The sequence below is a fragment of the Pelodiscus sinensis genome, chromosome 5 (assembly GCF_052426305.1).
Source record: "Pelodiscus sinensis isolate ZL-2025 chromosome 5, ASM5242630v1, whole genome shotgun sequence".
In the NCBI taxonomy this organism is placed as follows: Eukaryota; Metazoa; Chordata; order Testudines; family Trionychidae; genus Pelodiscus; species Pelodiscus sinensis.
The window spans coordinates 65,102,699-65,126,062 of record NC_143056.1 but is presented as its reverse complement, the minus strand read 5'-3'; the positions used below and the strand labels follow the sequence as shown (position 1 = coordinate 65,126,062).

The 23,364-nt window shown below is 41.4% G+C and overlaps 1 protein-coding gene across 1 annotated transcript in view; it reads left to right on the top strand.

Annotated features, from left to right (window-relative positions):
- Positions 1-2,887: 2,887 nt before the first annotated feature.
- Positions 2,888-23,364, top strand: part of SPTBN5 (spectrin beta, non-erythrocytic 5) — a 134,888-nt gene continuing 114,411 nt past the window's right edge. The window contains 12 exon segments of the mRNA XM_089778512.1: positions 2,888-3,655; positions 6,711-6,878; positions 7,557-7,676; positions 10,151-10,308; positions 11,655-11,883; positions 15,360-15,991; positions 16,988-17,126; positions 18,162-18,394; positions 19,032-19,185; positions 20,900-21,100; positions 21,838-22,048; positions 22,890-23,092. Coding sequence (XP_089634638.1) covers positions 3,545-3,655; positions 6,711-6,878; positions 7,557-7,676; positions 10,151-10,308; positions 11,655-11,883; positions 15,360-15,991; positions 16,988-17,126; positions 18,162-18,394; positions 19,032-19,185; positions 20,900-21,100; positions 21,838-22,048; positions 22,890-23,092 — 2,559 coding nt within the window. The 5' untranslated portion in view covers positions 2,888-3,544.

The following is a 23,364-nucleotide window of genomic DNA, read 5'->3' as shown; positions in this document are numbered from 1 at the left end:
GAGAGTGTGCTACAATACAAAACTGATCCATATGCTCAGCCTCATCTGAAAACCAACTCCTTTACAGCTTTGTCTGTCTTAATAAGTGTGGGCAATTGTTCACTAGTCAGTGGAATGGAGAACATGGCAGCAACATGAACAAAAACTTTTTCAATCAGTGTGAACCCTCTTTGAAGCACTATGTGATTGGAGCAAAATACAGGACTATGTAGCACTTTAAAGACTAACAAGATGGTTTATTAGATGATGAGCTTTCGTGGGCCAGACCCACTTCCTCAGATCAAATAGTGGAAGAAAATAGTCACAACCATATATACCAAAGGATACAATTTAAAAAAATGAACACATATGAAAAGGACAAATCAAATATCAGAACAGAAGGGGGATGCGGGGGGTGGGGAGGACGGAGAGGTAAATGTCTGTGAGCTAATGTTATTAGAGGTGATAATTGAGGAAGCTATCTTTGTAATGGGTAAGATAACTAGAGTCTTTGTTGAGACCCCCACGTAAAGTGTCGAATTTTAGTATGAATAACAGTTCAGAGGATTCCCTTTCAAGTGCGGTTTTAAAAGGTTTTTGAAGCAGGATGCAGGTAATTAAGTCGTTGAAACAGTGTCCTTTCTGGCTGAAATGGCAAGAAACTGTTTTTTCTTTGTGATCCTGTCTAATATCTGTTTTGTGGGCATTGATCCTTTGGCGAAGTGTCTGAGACGTTTGTCCAGTGTACATAGCAGACGGACACTTTCGGCACATGATAGCATCTTCCACTATTTGATCTGAGGAAGTGGGTCTGGCCCACAAAAGCTCATCATCTAATAAACCATCTTGTTAGTCTTTAAAGTGCTACATAGTCCTGTATTTTGCTTCAGCTACACCAGACTAACACAGCTACATTTCTATCACTATGTGATTGGAGTGTGAATATCTAAGTATGGTCCATAAAAAAAGAAGAGCCTTCCAACGTGATCTCAAGGAAGTTTTGAAAATGATAAAGGAGCTTTAATATATTTCAGGGAGATTGCACTTCACTGGTAGAGCTTTCAAAAGCTGAAGGATATGAGGAAAAATACACTGTATAAAGAATATAATAAGACATTTAGGTGAAACTATTTTATACAGAATGTATTAACCATGTAGAATAAGATACAGGGGAAGACAAGGAATAAAGATGTGTTCTGGAGATACCTGAATTTTTACTGCACTTGATCTTGCAGTAGGAGAGGGATTCTCAATCCTTTCTGGGCCTTGCAATAGGGCTCTGGTTCATTACAATTTCCTGCATTCACCTGTTTCTCCATTCTCCAACTTTAGGGTGACCATACTTCCTGTTTGGGGTGGTGTTGTCCCTTTTTAAGCCCTGTCTCAGCTGTCCTAATTTTTTTTTTAACAGAAGTGAGCACTTTTCTTGTTTACTCGTGCAAACTTGCTCAATTAGCAAAAGTAAATGGGACAAACACCCACTGGTGCCAGCCTCACATGTGGGGGCAGACAGTGCTTGGGCAAATAGCAATGCCAGAATTACACAGGGAAGAGGGGCAGGGCATAGGCCAGCCTCATGCTGTGCCCCATTTTCACCTTCAGGAAATATATCCTGCATTCTAAGGCAACTAAGTTATATTTGGGATAGCTGCACAATGGTAGGCCTGGTGTAAGTCATACGGGTTTGGGATTGAAGACCATGCAGGAGAAGGGTGTGGAAGATGAGGGTACGTCTAGACTACCGCGTTTTGTCGACGGAAGTTTTGTCGACAGATACTGTCGACAAAACTTCCGTCGACAAAGAGCGTCCAGACACATTGAGTTCTGTCGACAAAGCAAGCTGCTTTGTCGACAGAACTCCGTAGTCTGGACGCAATGTTACAGGCAATAACACCTTCTGTAGACAGAGTTCTGTCGACAGAAGGTGTTATGCCTCGTAAAATGAGGTATACCAGCGTCAACAAAACTGCTGAGTTCTGTCGACGTTATGTTGACAGAACTCAGCGGTAGTGTAGACGCTGGTATAGTTTTGTCGACAAAAGTCCACTTTTGTCGACAAAACTAGGTAGTCTAGACACACCCTAAGAGACATCAGCTTTTCTGGGAACATCCAGTAGGTCAGCCCTGGGACAGTAGAATTAATTGAAAGACACTTCTTTGGCTAGACATTGTCCAGACAGCAAAGACCTTCGGTACTAGAACTGGTCAAAAGAAAGGAAAACGTGCTTTGTTTTGTTTTTTAAATCAAATTTACAAAAATCCCAATCAGCTTTGTATAACATTTATGAAAATGTCATGGATGTTGTCTCTATTTTTTTTATTTTGGTATTTCAGATTGTATTGTAGTGACTATTTTGGAAAAGCAAAGCAGTGGCAAAGCAGATAACAAGTGGTGACAGAATAACAGAACCTTGCTCATGGGTGACAGGAGCAAAGCTTTGCTTTTAACCCCTTCCTCAAACTGCCTCTAGTCTTAGTCTCATGTGTTAGAGCCAACATAGAATAACATGTAAGTGACTTTCCATGGGCTACTGCTGCATGCACCTCAACATTGCTCTAACCTCCCATACCATGCCACAAGCTGACTTGTGGGTTTTACAATGCTGCCAATATTCCACTCTTCATTGATAACTGTCTGCAAGGCCCAGACAGAAGGAAAAAAAGGAGTTCTAAAGCACAATTCTTGTGCCCATTCCCCCTGTGATTTGTCAATCTAGTTATGTTCCAGTTGCTTCTCTCTTTTCAGTGATCCAATACCAGTTGTCGGTAATTTCCTCTTCTGACTGCATGGTACCAAGATTCCTTGTGGTTTCACAGCTAGGCTGTGCTTCCAGGTAATTCATCATCATTTCTTCCTATACTAATTCTAAAGATAATACAATTAGAAGCCTAAAAAAGTGAATTTCTGGACACTTAAATGTTCTCAAACTTGCCGCTTTTATATTATTTGATTTTTGGAAACCATCCTCATATAGCTGGCAGAGGGTCTGTTACAAAATAGTACCTTTGGCCAGGGAACTCCATTGACAATGATGGATGTATTGACAACGAGGGACTCATCAAAAGAAGGGGCAGGCATATTTTTCATTCCGGCTCCAAACAGTCACCTGATGCCATCAGCTATACTCTGGTCTGAAAGGCAACACCAATACCACCAAATGTCCTGAAAGCAGGTGACTGAGAATGGAGCCATAACACTAGAATAGGTTCTCAGGCAATGTGTTAAAGGCTGGGTTGGCAGCCACTAATGCCTGCAGAGACTGACCCTCAGTTCCCGGTCATCTGTTCTCAGGACACTCTAGGAAGACGCTGCTGGCTTGCAGACTGCAATATACCAAATGGGGTCAAGTGACTTGGAAAGAGAATAAAAAAGGATAATGTGAAAGATGATTGGGCAGTTTGGTATAAATTCTCTGAGTTGTGTATGTGCTTGTGTAGTTTGTGTAGTGAAGGGAGGGGCTGTGTCCAAGAAAAGAAAGCTTAAAAGGTGAAGGGAGTATTGACAGCACCTTGGGAGGAAGAAGGAGTGAATGACTGTAGTTGCTGTTTGTCATCTTAGGTTATCATGGATAAAGAAAATGTACAAGATCACATCAAGCAGCTGCAAGAGCAGCGTATGTCCATGCAGAAGAAAACCTTCACCAACTGGATAAACAATGTTTTCTACAATAACAATGTAAGTAGTCCCTTCTCCTTTGGACTTACCTTTTCATTGCTTTTGCTCCTTATTTACTGTCATTGGATGTATCATATAAGCAACAGAGACTCCTGCCATATATTTTCACCATACCTAAAAAACAAGCCTTCTGATTTTTTCAAGGTTCAAGTTCCCAGTCTCCCCTGAAGTCAGGGTTCTGACTTGTAGCTTGAGTTGTCTTCCTTTAATCTCTTGACCTTTGTGTGAATTTTCTTATTTTGATTAGCTTCTCTGTGTGAGGTCCTGAATTGCCTAGTTATTATCCCCACAAAGGAATTGCAACCCCCATGAAAAAAACTTCATTTGTAGAATCCATACAATCTAATCCCACTGATCTGGGGCTCGTGCAGCCTCATTGACTATGACTCTCCAATGCAGTCTTAATATGAACTCATTTAAAGTGAAAGAAAGATAGGAGTTGATTGTACAGTTAATAATGCATCTGTGACATTCACAAAAGTGTGTTTCTGTGCAATGCTTCCATATATTTTGGGGCAATTGTTCCAGTTGACCAGACTGGGGACCTCAGAGGTAATACCAGTGGAGCAGCTTAGGTTCCACTCTGTGTTAGACTAATGTGAGCACTATGATCTGCAAGATGTGCAGTGATGACCCATCAAAGACAGATATCTATAAGTTTTGGTGGTTTTAGGGCAGAGCAAGGGGATTGAATAAACATTAGTGTGTGAGAGTGATGAAACTCAACCTGGTTCTGCTACCCAAACAAATGAAGAAATTAAGGTGATATCAAAGCACCCTCTATATTCATATGTATTATTTCAGTAAAGTCAAAGATACCTCTGAGGTCAAAAGCTGACTTCAGTCTTAAGCTTCCCTCGCAATTCTCACATCATAAAAGAGTGAAAGAACATCATAAAAGAGAGAGAGAACTTTCAAGCCATATAAGGTACAAAGTTTCATGGGACGCTTATCCATGTCTTCTCAGGAATGTACTTTCAGTTTCTGGACCCATAAATTAAAAATGCTGAATGAAACTATTTTAAATAATATTTGTTTGATTATTACTGCATGATACTGCAAAGCACAGATCTATACAGAAAGGTTCATATCATTTTTAAAATATTTTTATCTTCATGAATAAAACTGGCATAGTACACAACCAAGAGGTTTTTACTTTTTTTAAACGGACATTCTGCAGCAAAAGCGCCTGCTGAACCCATATATAATAGGGTGGGATTTGATCTTTAAACCTGCTTGTTGTTTGGTTTTATTTTCTTCATATGTAATTCTGTTCTATTTCTGATTCCAAAAGCTATTTTTTTCATCTTAAAAGTATGATCCTGTTTGTCTTGAGAAATTAGTAGTTCAGCATCATAATAAATTACCTTAGAATGTTTGGTGGCATCTAATAATGATCCACTTTTATGGGTTAATGACATGGAGACCAAAAGATATTCCCCATGCGTGTTATAATTAGGTTACAGTACACACATGTCATATTGCTGAAGCATAGGGTTACCTCCTTGGTAATAGGGTACAAAAGAACATAAGAATGGTCATACTGGGTCAGACCAAAGGTCCATCTAGCCCAGTATCTTGTCTGTCAACAGTGGCCAGTGCCAGGTGCCCCAGAGGGGGTGGACCGAAGACAATGATCAAGCAATTTGTCTCCTGCCATCCTTCTCCAGACAAACAGAGGCCAGGGGCACCATTCCTTACCCCCTGACTAATAGCCTTTTATGGACCTAACCTCCATGAATTTATCTAACTCTCTTTAAAACTCTGTTATAGTCCTAGCCTTCACAGCCTCTTCTGGCAAGGAGTTCCACAGGTTGACTGTGCGCTGTGTGAAGAACTTTCTTTTATTAGTTTTAAACCTGCTACCCATAAATTTCATTTGGTGTCCTCTAGTCCTTATATTATGGGAAATAATGAATAACTTTTCTTTATTCACCCTCTCCACACCTCTCATGATTTTATATACCTCTAGCATATCCCCCCTCAGTCTCCTCTTTTCTAAACTGAAAAGTCCCAGTTGCTTTAGCCTCTCCTCATATGGGACCCGTTCCAAACCCCTAATCATTTTAGTTGCCCTTTTCTGCTTTTGTGTGTGCATCTTAAAGCTCTGACTGTGATGCTTTACTTAAGGCTGGAAATAGTGTTCTATTATAACTCTGAACTGGAATTTAGCCCACTGGGGCTCTTGTACCTTTCAAAGTGTGAGTGCCCACATGGACCCTGGGGCCATGGAGCCTCTGGGGACTCTTGTACATTTCAATGGAGGAACGTGCGCTAGTCCTTATCGACTAATCGAATAGTCAATGGAAATCCCATCGACTATTCAATTAGTTAATCGATATTTAACATCCCCACTACAGATAAATTTGATTATCAGCAAATATGGCAAGAAAAATTCTGGAAAAAGTGAGTCTTTTAGCCTGAGTGTGAATGTGCCTCTTAACACAAAAATATCCACATGTAGGGAAAGTACATTTTGGCTCCATGTATTGTACATGCTAAGGCAGGGGGTTATATAAGTGGGAATTCAGAAAACATGCTGGGTGGGGGAGCAGAAGGCCTAAGGAGATGTCAAATCCACTTCGGGCCTAGCTTTAATTATATGAATTAGAAGGGAATATTTCATCTCCACCCCAAAAAGCTCCCAAACAGTCTCCCACTAGAAAACCAAATCAAGTGGCCTTCAGGTGAAACTCAGGAAAAGCCTGCAGGTCTTGCTTGAGACTATGTGGGGAAAAATGGAAATGGAACTGGCCATTGGATTAACAGAAGAGCTGTTAATCCAGTAGCCAAGCATAGAGAACTGGAGCTACCGAACAGCTCAGAAACTGCCAAATCGTACTATACAGCTCCACCAGCCTGCTCAGTGTAGTTTCCATTAACTTTGTAACAGGTCAATTCACAGGCAGAAGGGAAACTAGATATTACAGAGCAGATCTTGTGACTTCAGCATCTAAATGTTCTTTACACCATGCTTTAAAAAAATGAAAATCTGTCAGCCAAGTTCCAGAGCCAGAGGGACCAACTTTCTATTTGCTGTGTTTTGTCGTTGCAGGTGAACATTGTGATAGAAGACATCTACACTGACTTGAAGGATGGCATTTACCTCTTACGATTGCTGGAGCTGCTCTTTGGAGAATCACTGCCTAAACCAAATAGGGGCAAGATGAGGGTACATTTTCTGGAGAACAATAGCAAAGCTATCATGTTCCTCAAATCCAAGGTGAGATGTGGAAGTTGACACTCACCTGAATATTTTCCAAGCTAACTTCAAAATTAAATTTACAGGGGGATTTGCTTGCTTGCTTTTTCCTATATGCTACATAATGAGCTGTTTGTTTAATCTGTCCCTTTCACCTTCTTTCCCTGGTTTCATATTAACCTTCTCTCATGAGGAGTTTCCTTCTCACGTGAGAGAAGAGGGTGGTTCTGCTGCTGTCACTGCACCTTCATTAGTTTGCTCATAATTTCTCAAGCTGCCAGATACTATCCACCATGAAACTTTTTGATATCCATGTTCTCTCTTGTTACTTGTTAAAGGAACATCTTGTGCCTTTCATTTATTACAAAACAAATGTGGTGTAGCACATAGGTACAGGGAAATCCAAATAACCATGTTGACTAACTATATGCAGCATGGAAGTTATAGCTACATAAATATTCTGCTGCTTTGACAGGGTTCTGGGTGGCATCTGAAACACAGAGGACAGAGCCAATAAAAGGCTCACAAACTATTTAAAGGGATTCAACCCTTTTCCAATATTGTACAGTTTTTGTTGCTTTCTGAATAAGAGCCAAGAGGGAACACATATTTTTGCACATATTGTTTATTATGCAAGTGCCCTCTCCAAACTGGTGGAAACCGATTGCTTTATGCTGAAAGGAATTGCTTGTCTATTAGCAGGTGCAAGTAAAGGTGATTGGGCCTGAGAACATTGTAGATGGGGACCGAATTCTAATCCTAGGATTAATCTGGATCATTATCCTCCGGATCCAGATTTCTTCCATCAAACTTGATAAGGTAAAACAAGGTCTTTGTTCTTCTGATTGCCTATATTTGTTTCAGAGATTTCATAGAGCTCAAGGCTAGAAGGGATCATTATGATAATCTATTCTGACCACTTGGATCACACACACCATAACATTTCACCCTGAATTTTTTGCATCTATAAGTCGTGGTTGAACTGGGGTGGAGGTTAAAAAAAATTCAATCTCGATTTAAAGACCACAAGTGAGGGAGAACATGCCACATCCCTTGCTTAGCTAGTCCAATGACTAATTTTTACCCTCAGTGTTAAAAATATACTTATTTCCAGTTTTGCTATTTTCTGATGTGCTGAAAAGTTTAATGTATCCAACCCACTGGCATACCGGTCATCTGCCGCCTGCAATCATATGATGTTACATTCAGACTCATTTTCCATCACCACTGAAAGTACAGGGCTTAGTTGAGGTGCTGGAGGAGCAGTAACACTCTCTCTGCTAGTACAAGGAATGATAGCCACATGGCTCTTGTGTTCAGCTAATGTGTCTTTTTACCACTGCTCTCTACTGGACTGGCTGATAGCTGCTAAAGGATCTTCATTGTTGACATCACTGGCTAAGTGCATACAGACTCCCTCAGGATTTTTGCATCATCTGCCCAATGCCTTTAAATGCAATCACACAGCTCCCTCCCCTCTTCCTATTCAGTTTCAGACCATTAGGCAGGACTAAGTAACCTTAGAAGACTAACAGATTTGTTCAAACAGTTCTTAAAAACCACCAGTGAGGAGAATTCTACAAGCTCTCTTAAAAGCCTATTCCAGAAGGTGAAAAAGAACTCAGATTTCAGTTGTGCACTGAAGGAAAAAAATCCTTTTTGAGTCTTGAAGGTGACTGACGCCTGAGGTCCCTTTATGAATATTCTCTTAATACAGAGCTGCAAATGTAAGGAGCAGGTTGGCTGCACTGCAGGCAGTCGTGTTCTCCCCGTGAATGATAAAAGAAGGGAATTAACAGGGAGACTCAGATTCATACTTAAGCTAAACTAGAATTTCCATTCACTGATAGCAACATGAGACTTATGACTAAAGCTCCTTTTTAAAAAGGGAATTACTTAACATAGAAAAATTAGAGCAAAAATGTTTATTTCATTTTATTTATTACAGAATTTTAAAAAGAAAAATCATTTCACTTTGAATTAAATAAAATAAAAAAATTCTGCTTTTCTCCCTTTCGTTCCTTTCTTCCCTTCCCTTTTTTCCTCTTGGGAAACCAAATGAAAACTCACACCATTTTGTTTTGAATCATTTTGACCTTTTTTTTGTTTTTGAACTGATTCAGAACAACTTTTTTTTCTTTCAAATTGTTTAATTTAAAAAGTGGACTTTTTCAAATCATTATAAACATTGTAATGAAAATGTTGGCATTAATCAAGAAGCCATTTTTAATGTAAGATTTTATTTTACAAACTTTGACCCTCCCTACTTCTGAACTATTCAGCAGTTCTGATTTCACCCAATGAAGGTCAATGGTGCATATACACATCAATTTATTGATGTAATATTAAGGGGAAAGTGAAGAAAAACTTAGTGAGTTCATGGGGAAACCCCCATCAGCCATAATTCTAGAAGGATTAAGAGCTTCTTTTGAATTCCATATTCTCTTCTGCTCACACACAAAACTTGAGTCTCTCTTATACTTCATTAGAGAGACCAACACCAACATCACATAAAAAACTAATTTCTGGGGGTGAAGTAGTTATTGGGATTAGGATGAAGATCTACTTCCTTATTTTAATAAATTTCACTGTCATGTCAGCTGAAGATATGGTGTGACTTGTTTCAGCCAAACATGGTGTTTCCCTTATACATTTATGACCCAAAATATTCTTGAAGTACCCTGAAGCTGGAGATTTATTGAATCCCATATACACCTCACTCTTCTGCAAGCCTTGTAAAGCACATTTTTGGAGAAACATTTTCCCTTGTTGATTGGGCTACCTTCTGATCAAGGAAAAGTGCTAAAGACTTGTTTAAAGTCTCCAGGAATCACTTAATGTCTATGATAAATTGGCCAGTGCTGGATTCCTTAGAGATGTAGCCAAATCGAAAGCCAGTAACTTTTAAAATTAAAGATCTAAATTTTGGTGCAGGATACAAGATCATAGCTAAGGAGACAAATAAACTAAGCTGTATGCCTCTCTTGTTTTCCATTAGCTTGTTAAAAAATGAACCAAAAAAGACTTTCTGAACTTTCTGAAGACCTATTTTAGGGTGTCATAATGTAGGGACAGCCTTGTTCAGCTCCAACTTGGTAAAAGCTTTTAGCCTTGACCTTTGACCTTGCCTACCAATTTTAAGACTGATATGAATTTTTGTGGATTTTAGGAAGGGACATAAGTCAATTTTTTAAAAGAAACTGAGTTGCAGCTTTAGCTATGGTGTGACTGCTGTTATTATGAGCAGGAATGTATTGCCTATCCTGAATGTACCGTCCTTGCCCTCCTCCCAGGAGGAATTTGGAGTCCGTGCTGACGTACTGTCTGCGAATGAAGCCCTGCTAATCTGGTGTCAGCATAAGACTGCTAGCTACTCCAATGTGAGCGTGAAGGACTTCTCCAGAAGCTGGTCTGATGGCCTGGCTTTCAATGCTCTCATTCACGTTCACAGGTAAATAGGTGATGTGGGGAGGCTTCAATAACAGCTGATGCCACTGTGTCTTGCTCTAGTATGATCACTTCTGGGGTCTGAATCAGTGGTGCAAGTAGAATCCATTTCTTATGGTATGGTTGGGTCATGAGCTAAAGGGGGCACAAGATCTCCCCACGTAATTTTCCACATGACTCCTCCCCATCCTACAGCCACCCTCAGCCCAGGATCCCCATCTGCCCCTGATTCATCTCTCATTACTTGAGAAGGGGAGGAGGGCTCTGACCTCTGGAGACTTTGGAACTGCAGTGGCCAAAGGAGAAGAACATGGGGCTGCCAGGTGGCCTAGTGCAGCCACCTCCTCTGATGCGGCTTTACCACTCCCAGCCCTATCTTCTGGTGGGGCTGCTGTACGTATCTCAGACAGACGCAGCTGCATAGAAGGGCTGAGACCAGGGCTGGACCCTGGCAGTGGTACAACTGCGCCGGAGGAGATGCTGGCATGGGACCACTCAGTGGTGACTCATCATCTCGGCTGGTTTGTGTCCTCTGCAGGAGCAAAGATTCTGCTGAGTGTCTTCAGGAATGTGATTTTACTACCAGTGCCATGCTGGAGAATTGTGCTTTCACTGATCCATGCTGGCAAGCACTGATAGGCGTGGGTAACAATGTCTCCAAACTTGGCTTCTCCTGTTCAAAACACCTGCATGAAGAAAAATACTAGAGAAACATACATTGAATTTGCTTTCTTTGAGCTTCACCTTTCTCTCTGGTTTCAACTGCACTTTCTGAAATGCTATCAATAATGGAGTTTTCTGTGGTCTCAGCTTGCACTTCAGCCCGTCAGAGAGCTTTGGGGAGCAGGCTTTCCTTCTTTCCCTTGCTGCCGTTTTTGAGGGGTAGGGAAATCAGCAGGGAGAAGAAGAACAAAGGGAGAAAAGGGGACTGTCACCTTGGACAGTTCTCCCCTCAGATACCTGTGCTGCTCCATATATTGGCAAGAAGACTTAGAACCTCAGAACTCCTCAGAAAGGGACAAGATTCCCACATTTGAAATTCCTGCCTAGGGAGTGATTGTTTCAGCTGCCCGGGACAACAAGAGGCAGGAGGAAAGCTGAGCACATGCCCCCTGAAGCCAAAGGAAAATCTGTGTGAATAGTTGCTACTGTACAGCCCATAATGAAAAGAGCAGTGATAGGTCCCAGGCGCTACACTGCAGTACATAATGTGCACATACAGCATGTTGTGTAGCTATGTAATGTGTGGAAAGCATAACTCTTCTTGATAGTAACTAATTGGTGTTTTGTTGTTTCGAAATCTAACCCTCCTCTCTTATGTCCTTTGTGTGTGTGTGTTTCCTCATCCAGACCTGATCTCATCCAGTACAGCTCATTGCTGCGCGAGCAGCCCATCAGGAACCTGAACAATGCCTTCAGTGTGGCACAGAGGCACCTGGGGATCACTAAGCTGCTGGATGCTGAGGATGTGGCAGTGCCTCACCCGGACGAGAGATCCATCATGACCTATGTGTCACTCTATTACCACTACTTTTCAAGGCTGAAGCAGGACCAGACTTTCCAGAAAAGGCTCTTTAAAGTCAGTGCATACCACTTTTCCTATTGCCTTCCAGCTCTCTCAACTGAGCCCTCTTGCTGGTAGCATAAAGTTCAACCAGTTTGGGGGAAAGCCTTACCTCAGGAGAACTGCACAGTCATGTTAACTCAAGCCATTTGCGCAGTGGTTTCAGAGACTTGATTCTATGGAGCCTTCCATAGTCACTTGTCAACAATACAACTGGTGTGAGTGTGTACACAATTCTGTTTGGCAATGACTTATCTGCTGCTATAATCTAGCCTTTCTAAAGGGATCTATCTATATGAAAATTAACTTCATTATTTAGTCATATTTGGTAATTGATAAGTGAGGTGCTTAGTAAGCAGTGAGGCACATGGAGAAGTCATTTAATCTCTACAATAATATAGTTATACAGAAATTTGTGCTGGTCAAAAAAAAATTATCAAAAATTTATCATGGAAAATAGCCTTTTTTCCTAAACAGAAAAAAATCTGGAAAAATGTCTCTGAAATTATGTTTCAGAAGAAATTAGGTTTTCAATCTGATTTGTGTTTTTTCCCTTTTCTCTTCTTTCCCCCCCTCTTTTCCAGTGATGAGGGGACAAAAGGAAAAAAAATAAGGAAAAAAAACACAAAATAAAAAAAGACTAAAACAAATAAATGCTAGTACCGTATTTAAAAAAAACAAAAACCAAATTGATTTCAGTTCTTTATTAAAAAATTAAATTAATAAGTTTTTTAAACATTTCTCATGGAAAAACCACTGGTATTTTTCACTGGTTCTGGCCAAAATGCTGTGGTTGTTGCAATTACAACTGTTTTCTTTGGGAACAATAACTTTTCTGTTTGCAAAATTCCCTTCCTTTTTAACCAAAAATATAAAGTGAACCCAGAAAGTATTCACCTTTCTATGTGTGCATGTGAGGTGATGAAAATCTGATTTTTAAAAGATGGTTGTACTCTGGCAGGGATATTTTTGCAGCACGGCAGGGACAAAAATCCAAAGCATGATTTTCCTTGTTATGACAAGATTAAAAAGCTTTCTCAGTGGAGGGTTTGTGCTGTTAGCTAATCTGGGATAAAGAGAAGGAGATCCTGAGCTGAATATCAACAACAGCACTGTACTCTTAACAGAGATGTTAGAAGAGAGGAGGACTTGTAGCTTGATTAAACAATGATTGGGCACTACTTTAGACTCTGGCGTGGAAAAATATTTCAGGTTCTTCATTAGACCATCTTATTTCCTCTCTCACACCACTATATTCCTAACATTAGCCAGTTCCACAGTTATAATCTACAGAGCAAAGGTCACATTTGCAGAGTTTCTTCTGGCTTCAGAGTTGCTTCCTTTACATAAAATAGATTATCACTGCAAATGGGAATCTGCCTCAGAAAGGAGGGAACTTTTTAAGTCTACTCACTGTGTTTATTTAGGGTAGCCATTTTGAAAGTCCCTGTTGTCATAGGCACTACTTAGATGAATCACATAAGAACTCAAAGGACACATCTTCATATTCTGGAAAAAGATTTTGGGGTGAATCTACCTTCCTCCACTTTTTAATTTTCTGCATTTTCCTGTTTGTGTTTTTTATTTTCATTGTTTATTTTTCTCCTTGCAGTTACCTACTTTTTGTTTCCCATTATTCTCTCCCCCCTCAGCTTTTTTCCCCCTAGTTTCTTCTTAGAGGTTCTCTGCCATCTCTGTACGCATGCGCAAATAAACACACACACATGAACACACCATAATATCTTCATGTCCTTAGTTCCCTCAGATAGGCAGCTCTGAATTCACTAATAGGATTGAGGAGGGAAGCCTCAATGTGTCAAGACAGCCTGAGAGCAGGGGCTAAGTGGGTGACCAGGGTTGCAGCAGGAATCAATCGAGAGAGGTAAATATCCCTTCCCCCACACGCTTCAGTGACTATGCACTTATTAGGATCCTTCAGCCAGAACTGGGTGCGATGGCAGAACATACAGAAGGGAGCCCTGATGCCACAGGCTGCTTTTCCTGCACTAAAGGTTGGTGCTGTTTCACTCCTCTTCGAGCATTTGGACAGCCACTCTTTTCCAAGTGCACTTTGTGATGGGCAAAAGCAGATTAGAATGTAGCTCTTAGATCTTTGTTCACTTGCAACACCTTCTTTATTAACTGAAGTGTCTGCAGAGCAGAACAGATGGGTGCTGAGTCTCCACACAGAGCAACAGAGACACAGAATGTCATTCTGCATTTGAACAATCATGCAATAGGTTTCAGCCAATGTTAGCCAAGGTATCTTGGGGGCATTTCAGGTGTAGGAGTCACACAGGGTGACGAGGAAGAAATACAATACAAAGCACAAAGAAAAAGGAATAAGAGGTGTATATAAGAGAGATTTGAGTCTCACTCTGATTCACTACAGATTTTACTCTAACCTTTTACTTCAGGAAACCTGAGTCCCAATCCAGGCAACATGGCAAGTCAAATAAATGAGCATTGCGGTGTCAGAGTCTCTACTAGTTGACATTTGCCGTCCTCCAAAAGCATTGCTTATTGTGGCACATTTTTCAGTGTCTGTTCAACACAAGTTCAGGAGTCAGTGGCAAGAGCGCTGCTGCTCAGGAACAAGGTGTCTCGGGCTGACCTGAGGTAGAAAGGAGAAGTGGTTGCGATATTTCCATCAAAATGTTGTTTCATTGGAAAAGGCTGACTCACTGAAACTTTTTGTGGAAAAGTATCTATGTTGATGAATTTTTCTTGATGAAGGTTTCTCAGGCCTAGAATGGAATTTGAGGTGGGGGGAAGGCAGACTCCTCAGAATAGCCAAGGCATTTGCCAAGACTGAGAGAAACCCAGGTTCAAACTCCTCCTACAAATTAGGCAGACCACAGAGTTGAACCTTAGTCTCTCACATCCCAGGAGAGGGTCCCTAGCCACTGGCCCATTGGCTATCCTAGGGCACAAATCTCTCTCACTTCCTCTCCATCATTGCTTTTATTTCCCTAAAAAAATTGCAAGATCTTGGGTTTGTTCCAATGTGGAACAAAAACAAATTCTGAAAATAGAATTCTTATTTTGGAGTCCTAAGAGGAAGCTTGCATAGTTCTTGACAACATAATGTCTACCTCTTGCAAGTAGCTAGCATTGTCTATAACTTATATGAGCCTCAAGATTCTTTTGTTTTTTAAAAGGAACTAAAATTAATATTGGTACATGAAATCACTTTATATCCCTTTGCTTAACATGTTTTGGGGATGATCATTCTACTCTTATTGAACATAGCCTGGGAAGGAATTCTCCTTGTCTCTCCTGTGCTAACTGTCTCCATGCTGATTTCATAACTGGATGGACATGGCAACCTGCTGTGTTAAAGAACACTTTCCTTGTCCTGATGGCCACTGACCTGCAGCTCATTTGCATCCTGATTAAATTGAGTTTAGGAGCATGATGCCACATAGTTTTCTTCCTCTTTGCTTCTTTTTGCTGCTTAAACACCTTATGTTTCCATGCTTATGTTTCAGATTCTGCTTTTGCTGAAGGAGATAGATGACTTGAAGTGTCAATATGAGCAGATGACCTCCGAGCTGTTGAAATGGATTAAACAGAAAGTAATAGAGTTGGACGATCGCCACTTTCCCAACTCCATACAGGACATGCGGATGCTCATGGCCAACTTCAAGACCTACCGCACGGTAGAGAAGCCCCCTAAATACCAAGAGAGGGGCATGATTGAAGCCCACTTCTTCCAGATCAGAACCAAGCAGAGAGCCAACAACCAATGGCCATATCTGCCCCCGGAAGGCAGGACCCTGCAAGATGTGGAGAAGCACTGGGTCATCCTGGAGAAAGCAGAGCACAGCCGGGGAGAAGCACTGCAGCAGGAGATGAGGAGGCTGGAAAGCGTGGAACAGCTGGCCCAGAGGTTCCTGAAGAAAGCAGCCCTGCGTGAGTCATACTTGGAGGACATGAGGAAGGTGATCAGGAAGCAGGACTTCCAGCCAGAGAGCGTGGAGAAGGTGGAGGCTGCCACTAAGAAACTCAAGGCTGTTGTGGCTGATGTACTGCCCAGGGAGCAGCGCTTCAGAGCACTGGCTGACATGGCGGCTCTCATCGCCCGCGAGAACTATCATCACAAGAGCCAGATCCTGAAGAAGTGAGTCATGATCGCAGAAATGGCCAGTACCAGAAACTAAACAAGTTATGATATTAAGTGGATGTGGAAAAGGAAGGAACAAGTAGAGGTGGACAGATTTTTTCCCCACAAAAAATATAAAGCAAAAAGCAAAAAGTTTAATTTTCATTAACATTTTAACTTTGTGTTGAAAAAAGAATCTCAAAAACTGGGGAATACAATTTGGCCAATAAAAATACAAGCCCTGATCTTGGATGGAAAGCTGAAACTTAATCTGAAATTTTTGTTTAGTTGAAAATCAACCTTCCATTTATAGAAAGTTTCAGTGGAATATTTTCAGCCAACCCAACACATCTTTTGGTGTGTGGTTGGAGTGGTTCAGATAGCCACAGATCTTTAGAGGCTTCTTTAGATCCCAAATTGGGCTATAAATTGCATGAGATCAGGGCTTCTAAAATAATCAGTAATTCCTAGTTTGGGAGAGGATAGAAATAGATACAATCTTTCCTGTGGTATTTCAGTACTTGTATTTTTTAGACTCAACCAAAGCTGGAACCATCTCTGAAAATAATAAAATACTTAACCAAACTCCACAGAAGTTTTAGTTTTAATTTGAGATATAAATTGAATGGATGTTTATTTAATCTGAGACATTTAAGGGACCATCCCTTTTTTGCATAACTATTTATTGCCTCAGACAAAAAAGGGTCATAGGACATCATTTATGAAAATGTGTCCGCAGTAATGCTTAAACAAGGTTAATCATATTTTACATGTTAACCAAAAAGGTATCTTCCACAGGACCATATTCATTGAAGGGATTTAGTGTGCCGAGCCATGTGACCAGTGTATGCTTCATTAGACACATACACTGGCTATGACTATAGGAACCCTTGGTGTTCATTTAACTCCTCTCAAATTGTAAGCCCCATTTGTCAACAGGGTCTTTCCCCATGCTCTCCAAAGCATCAGATCCTCATGGATGTATCATTCTTTTTTCTCCTCCCTTCTTTACAGGCAAGAGGACATAGCCCAACAATGGCAGGATCTACTGGATCAGCTCCGGATACAGGAACACACTCTGGGAGCAATGCAAGAAATTCAGGGCCTTCAGAGGGAAATTGATACCATTACAGAGGAACTAAAAGAACTGCAGGTACCTACCTCCTCTCCATCGGTGTGTGGGCTGTGCATACACTTTGTACCACAGCCAATGTAAGTAATTGCAGAAACCCCATTATTCCAGGGACAGTTATGGTTGCAGTGTTTATAATGTGCTGGGAATTGAGTGTATTATGGGTAGAATTTTCAAAAGTAAGCAGCTGAATCCATATTAAAGCATCTAAATAAAAAATGTCCTGATTTGTAGAAGTAACCAATCACCACAATTCAAACCGAAGTCACTTAGTGGAGATAGCTGGTGTTTAAGACGCCATTGTGTGGTGATTGGTAACTGTTGACGGTGTAATGGCAACCACTGTAAATATATGGTTTTGCCTTGCTCTCTACTGTGCAAGAAAGCAAATACAATGGATTATGCTAAACATGAAATATAAAAACCATTTTGTTTATGGACCCAGCAGTTTATGTAAAATTGTGAATTGGAAATTGGAGACAGTGACTTGCAATGCATTCTGAGCCCTACTTCTTGGTCAGAAAAGAAAATATTTTTCACCAGTTATTATTTCCACTAACAGGACACTTGCTTCCAAAACCAACTATGGTCGTCAGAGGAAAATGATGCAAGTCTAATGCACTGTAAAAGGGGAGGGCCCTAGAGTTCTTCAGAGAGAAATGGAATCAAGCACATTGTAATCAGGAATATAGAAGTTGTCAGTGGACATGGTAAATGCTAGACACAAGTGCATGTCAAACACTGAAAAGTGATTCCCTCACATCCAGTGTGGCAGATAAAAGCAGTGGACTGTGGGTGATATCTAGTGAATTGAAAGGCCAGGACTGGCTGTGAATTTCCTTCCAATCAGCCAGTTAGTGCTTCCTCTGAGTTCAGACCACATACCCATTTACTCATTTAGAGTCCAATCCAACACCAGTCAGGGCCAATGGGAGTCCTTCTATGGATTTCAGTGGCTTGTGGATCAAGCCTTGAGATCCCTGGACGGCACTGGCTGCACACACATGGGAGAGGATAAGAACGTAATGCTGATAATGTCTCACTTTTGGTTTGCAGGTACTAGTGAAGTCTCAGGATTATGGAAAGCAGCTCTTGGACGTTGTGGATTTGCTGCAGAAACACAATTTGGTTGACTTCCAGCTCTCTTCCTATGATGCCAAAATAAGGTACATCACCCAGAGGTCAGAAGAGGTCACCAAGGGCAAAGCAATCAAGTCAGAGGTGCTTCATGCCAAAGTTCGGATGCTCCATCAGCTGTACCGAAACCTTGCAGTTCTCAGCAAATCCCGGTAAGGCTCTCCTCCTGGCCCAACTCTTTCTGATTAGAATGGTGGGTCCTTTCAAAATGGAAATAATGGTGGCAAGGGGGTGGGGGAATCTAGACTTTCTAATTTCTCAACATATATAATTTCTCCAGGTATAACAGAGGCAGGTGCATTTTCAGCCACTGAGTAATGTTTAATGCTGACTCTTCTGTTTGGGTCCAGAAGAGGAGGAAATAATCACAGAGGGAGCTGATCGAAACACAGCTCCCTGCTGTGCTCACTTCATTGTTCAAGCTTCAAAACTGAAACTAGCATGAAAGTGATTGGGGCTGGCAGGAGTGCTCAAACATATGAGGAGATAGTACAGCCCATTGACCTTAAGAATAATCATCAGCTATTGTAGATCAAGTGGGAACTTCAGTGTCCTGGTTGTGTCTATGTGATCTGGACCTGGTACGATGCATTGTCCATCTCCGTGGTTGAGAGTGGAATTTGGCTTCCCAGTGTTGCTGCATTCAGCCATGACTCAGAAGTGCCACGGGAATTCAATCTCTGAGTTTTCTGCAGGCCTAAAGCCCTTTAATCAATCTATTCTCAGTTTCTACATTGTACCTGAAAACTCACTACTGACTGAGCTATGCTGCTTTTTATCTGGTATTAGACAATCCCAGCTACAGGAAGCATTGAAGCTTTTTGAGTTTTACCGTGATTGTCAGGCAGAAGAGTCATGGATCTCTGAAAAATGGCAGCTAGTGAGGACAGCGACATTAGGACGAGACCTCAGTCAGATTAATGCCTCCATTCAGAAGCACAAGGTACAGTCTTTTGTAGACCAGTGTCTGTTCTTTATATTGAATCTTGTCTTCCATCATTCATTTAAACCAATTGCAATAGCATTTAATCCTCAAATTAAGGGTGCTGGCAGGCTTTTGGGACCTGAGACACCATGCAGCTTAGTATTACCCTCCCTGGCTACGTCTACACTGGCCCCTTTTCCGGAAGGGGCATGTAAATTTCACTAGTCGTCGTAGGGAAATCCGCGGGGGATTTAAATATCCCCCGCGGCATTTAAATAAAAATGTCCGCCGCTTTTTTCCGGCTTTTAAAAAAGCCGGAAAAGAGCGTCTACACTGGCCCCAATCCTCCGGAAAAAGTGCCCTTTTCCGGAGGGTCTTATTCCTACTTTGAAGTGCACTTTTTCCGGAGGATCGGGGCCAGTGTAGACGCTCTTTTCCGGCTTTTTTAAAAGCCGGAAAAAAGCGGCGGACATTTTTATTTAAATGCCGCGGGGGATATTTAAATCCCCCGCGGATTTCCCTATGACGACTAGTGAAATTTACATGCCCCTTCCGGAAAAGGGCCAGTGTAGACGTAGCCCCTGTGTTTAATATGGGATTGTGGATATGCAAGACAAGCAGAGTGATGCTCAGTGTGCTATCCATTAGGCCCCATTTGTGGATGAGAGAAAGCAATATTTCTTACCCGTTCATCCTCTTCCCAAATGAGGTACGTGGGAAGAATGAGTAGAGTAGGCTTGGCATAAATGAAGGGGAAGCATCTGAGCTGTAATAAAGAAAGGAGGGATGGGAAACCCTAGAATAACATTTCTGGGGCCTCCCAGAAACTTGCTGCCAGCTCTCCCTATGAATTGGACATAGTTTGGGGAGAAAAGCTCAGATTCATGAAGTTGCATCTGGTTGATGTAGAGAAATCCCTGTGACAAACGTGACAGGACAGTGACAAAATTTAAACAGTAATTACCTGCATGTGGCTCTTTATAATTGGGAAGTCAACAGTAAAGGCATGAGAGCAGGGCCATGAACCATAAGATCTCTAGAGTTGTATGTGAGAGAGGGTAAGTGTGTGCTGGTAGTGAAAGGCTGCCTACCCAATAGGGGTATGTCTAGACTACAGGCTTTTGTCCACAGAGGCTTTGTTGACAGATACTGTTGACAAAGCTTCTGTTGACAAAGAGCGTCTAGACTACAGCCAGTTCTGTTGACAAAGCAAGCCACTTTGTTGACATGAGAGTGTAGACACAAAGCACAGTGTAGATGCAATAACACCTTCTGTCGACAGAACTCTGTTGACAAAAGGCGTTATTCCTCGTAGAATGAGGCTTCCCACCGTCGACAAAACTGCCGAGTTCTGTCGACATTATGTCGACAGAATTCGGCGGTAGTGTAGACGCAGGTATAGTTTTGTCGACAAAAGTCCACATCTAGACACACCCTTGATGACAAGCACAGACCATCATGCTGCTGGAATAGGGAAAGGGAATATCTCAATGACTAACCATAGCATAATACCTGGGTGAATGAAAAAGAAGTAATAGGGTTCAAAGGACACTGTTATCTCTGAAGAAAGGGGCAGGGTCAAAATGGTGGAAAATAAGAATTCTTGCATGTTAATTTTATAGTAGCTGACAGAAGAGTCTAGCAGTGGGAAAACCCCATGTCGGTCCTGGGGCAGGTCAGTTCCTTGGGCCTATGTTTCCACTACTCATAATCATGTCACTTTATTTCACAGGCACTAGAAATTGAGTGTAACTCCCACAAGGCAATTTGTTCCAATGTGGTGAAGCAAGGCTGGGAGCTTTGTCAAAGGAACCACTCCAACCAGAGGGATATCCAGATGCAGACAGATAGCCTCCAGAAGCTGTGGCAACAGCTCGAAGATGAAGTGGCCTATCGTAAAATCCGTCTACAGACAGCTGCTCTAATCAAACAGGTAAAAACTAGGCTATAGTTCTTGCATTTTATAATAGAAAGAACATGGAGTCTTTCCATTTCTGTTTGGGTCACCAGATTGGCGTTTCAGTTAGGAATGCAAAAAGGGTCTGGAAATAATAAGCTTTTCTCGGGTGAAACAAAATAGCTTTCAGCTCACATGATATTAATAATTTTATTAAAGTCCAGGCTCTCTCACTTCATGTTTCTCACAAGTCCTGGTCTTCTGCAGGAAGACACTGCTGATTGTTTTCATTTAGCTGCTGTAAAATGTGTCCCAAACACTATATTCCAGATTGTGCTTTCCTTATTCCTTACAATAATGATTGATATATATATATATACTTTGATGCTGTTAGCTATTCTGCATGCATGGAGCACTGGGAGGGAAACTTTGACCTTCAACTTTTAAAGATTCAGGCTTCTAGCATTTGAGATCAGACTCATCTCTTCTGCAAGCAAGCCAGTAGAGGGCAGTGGTACATAGCTAGTCAAGAACATATAGTGACCTTCATTATCAGTTAGAAGTACTCAAGTTAAATAACTGAAAAAGAATCTGATGTGTAAATTAGCTTCTTTATGGGTGAGATCAGGCCAAGGTGACAGTGTGACCCTGATTACTACCAAGTCTGATGCAATTACTGCCCTGTTGACCATTTGCCAGAGGAGAGGGACTGTTGGATGTGTATCTCTTAGAGCTGTTTAATTAAACATTCTCCTCGGTTGTGTTTCCTTCAGTACTTTGCTGACATTGATGAAGCAGAGTCATGGCTACGGGAGCGACTGCCCCTCGTAGCCAGCAAGGATTATGGGAAAGATGAGTCCAGCACAGAAGCCTTGCTACACCGCCACCTGCGATTGGAGAAGGAGATCACAGCCTACTGCTTGGAGATGAGGCGCCTGGAACAACAAGCCCATGCTGTAGCAAAGCAGGCTCCATCTGCAGTGAGTGGATACAAGGCTATGCCCCTCTCCTTCCCCTTTGTTTTTATTTATTAGAGTTGGTTGGAAATTTAGTGAAATTGAAACATTTTATGAAAATGTGTCCATGTTGACAAAACTTCATTGAAAAAAGGCATTTAGATAAGGCCAAGATGTTCCATTTTAATCTTTTTGGAATTGAATATTTTGGTTTTCCAGGTCAAAATGACTTCTTATTCCAATTTGGAATAAAAACAAGGTTTTTTGAAATGTTGGGATTTCCTATCAAATTAGAGGAGCCTAGATTCAATCAGCTCTCTTAATTATATGTGAGTTGGGGCCCTGTCCCCTGGCTGTCACTGATGAAGTCCTTAAAATACAGTTTTTGGTTCTTTAGCACCAAGACTGGCTCGTCCATACCAGTCTTCTCTCCTAAGTCTTACAAATCTCCTGCTCCTCTCCACCTTGTTTTACTTCCTACCGAATCCAACTCTCTTTCCAAATGCCCATTATATACCAACTACTCCCTCTCTTCCTCCTTTTCTAAAGCTCTAATACTTAACTTTAATCTTCTCACCTGAGGCTTTTCTGTAATGATCCTGGCTGAAATCCATTTTCAATTTGAGTCCACGGCTTCTTGATTTGCCTTATTAAACTCACTTGATCTCCAGGGGTGCTCTAACTCCCCCATTCAATGTGTTCAGTACATCATGCAGAGGCATTTGCAAATTGCAACATATAATGCTTTGAATCAGGCCGATCATTTTGAAAATGTAGTCCTTTAATTTATCTTTGAGGTCTGGAGCTCCGATTATGCATAGCATGACAGACTGATTCTGTTTTATTTTACTTGTACCAGGTGATGTCAGTGCCTATGGTGAAGAGTCACGCCCAGAGCAGCCTAAACCAGATGATCACTAAACTACCATCAAACCACAACATGCAGTGGGGAGCCTCTGAAACTGGATTTTCTAATCCACCTGATTCAGACCCTCACTTTGTTCCAGAGACCATCTGGAGGACCCAGAAAGACATTAACTTGCTTTATGAGAACTTGCAGACCATGGCTGAGGTATTATACCTCTTTCAATACCTTGTACTTATGTAGCCCATCTTGGAGATTAGTAGTGAAGTCTTGCACCATGCAAAGTGTGGGCAAGTGTTCTGTTAACTACCCTTGCTCATCTCTGACAATGTACTGCAATTCTGAACTATGTAGCCCCTGGAGAAACTGGTGGCTGTATTCTACTCTGTGTAATGCTTTTCTGATTTTTACCAGTATCATGTTAACAGAAGGAAAGAATCATGGGTGAAACTCAAAACATTCAGAAATTGTATTGAAGT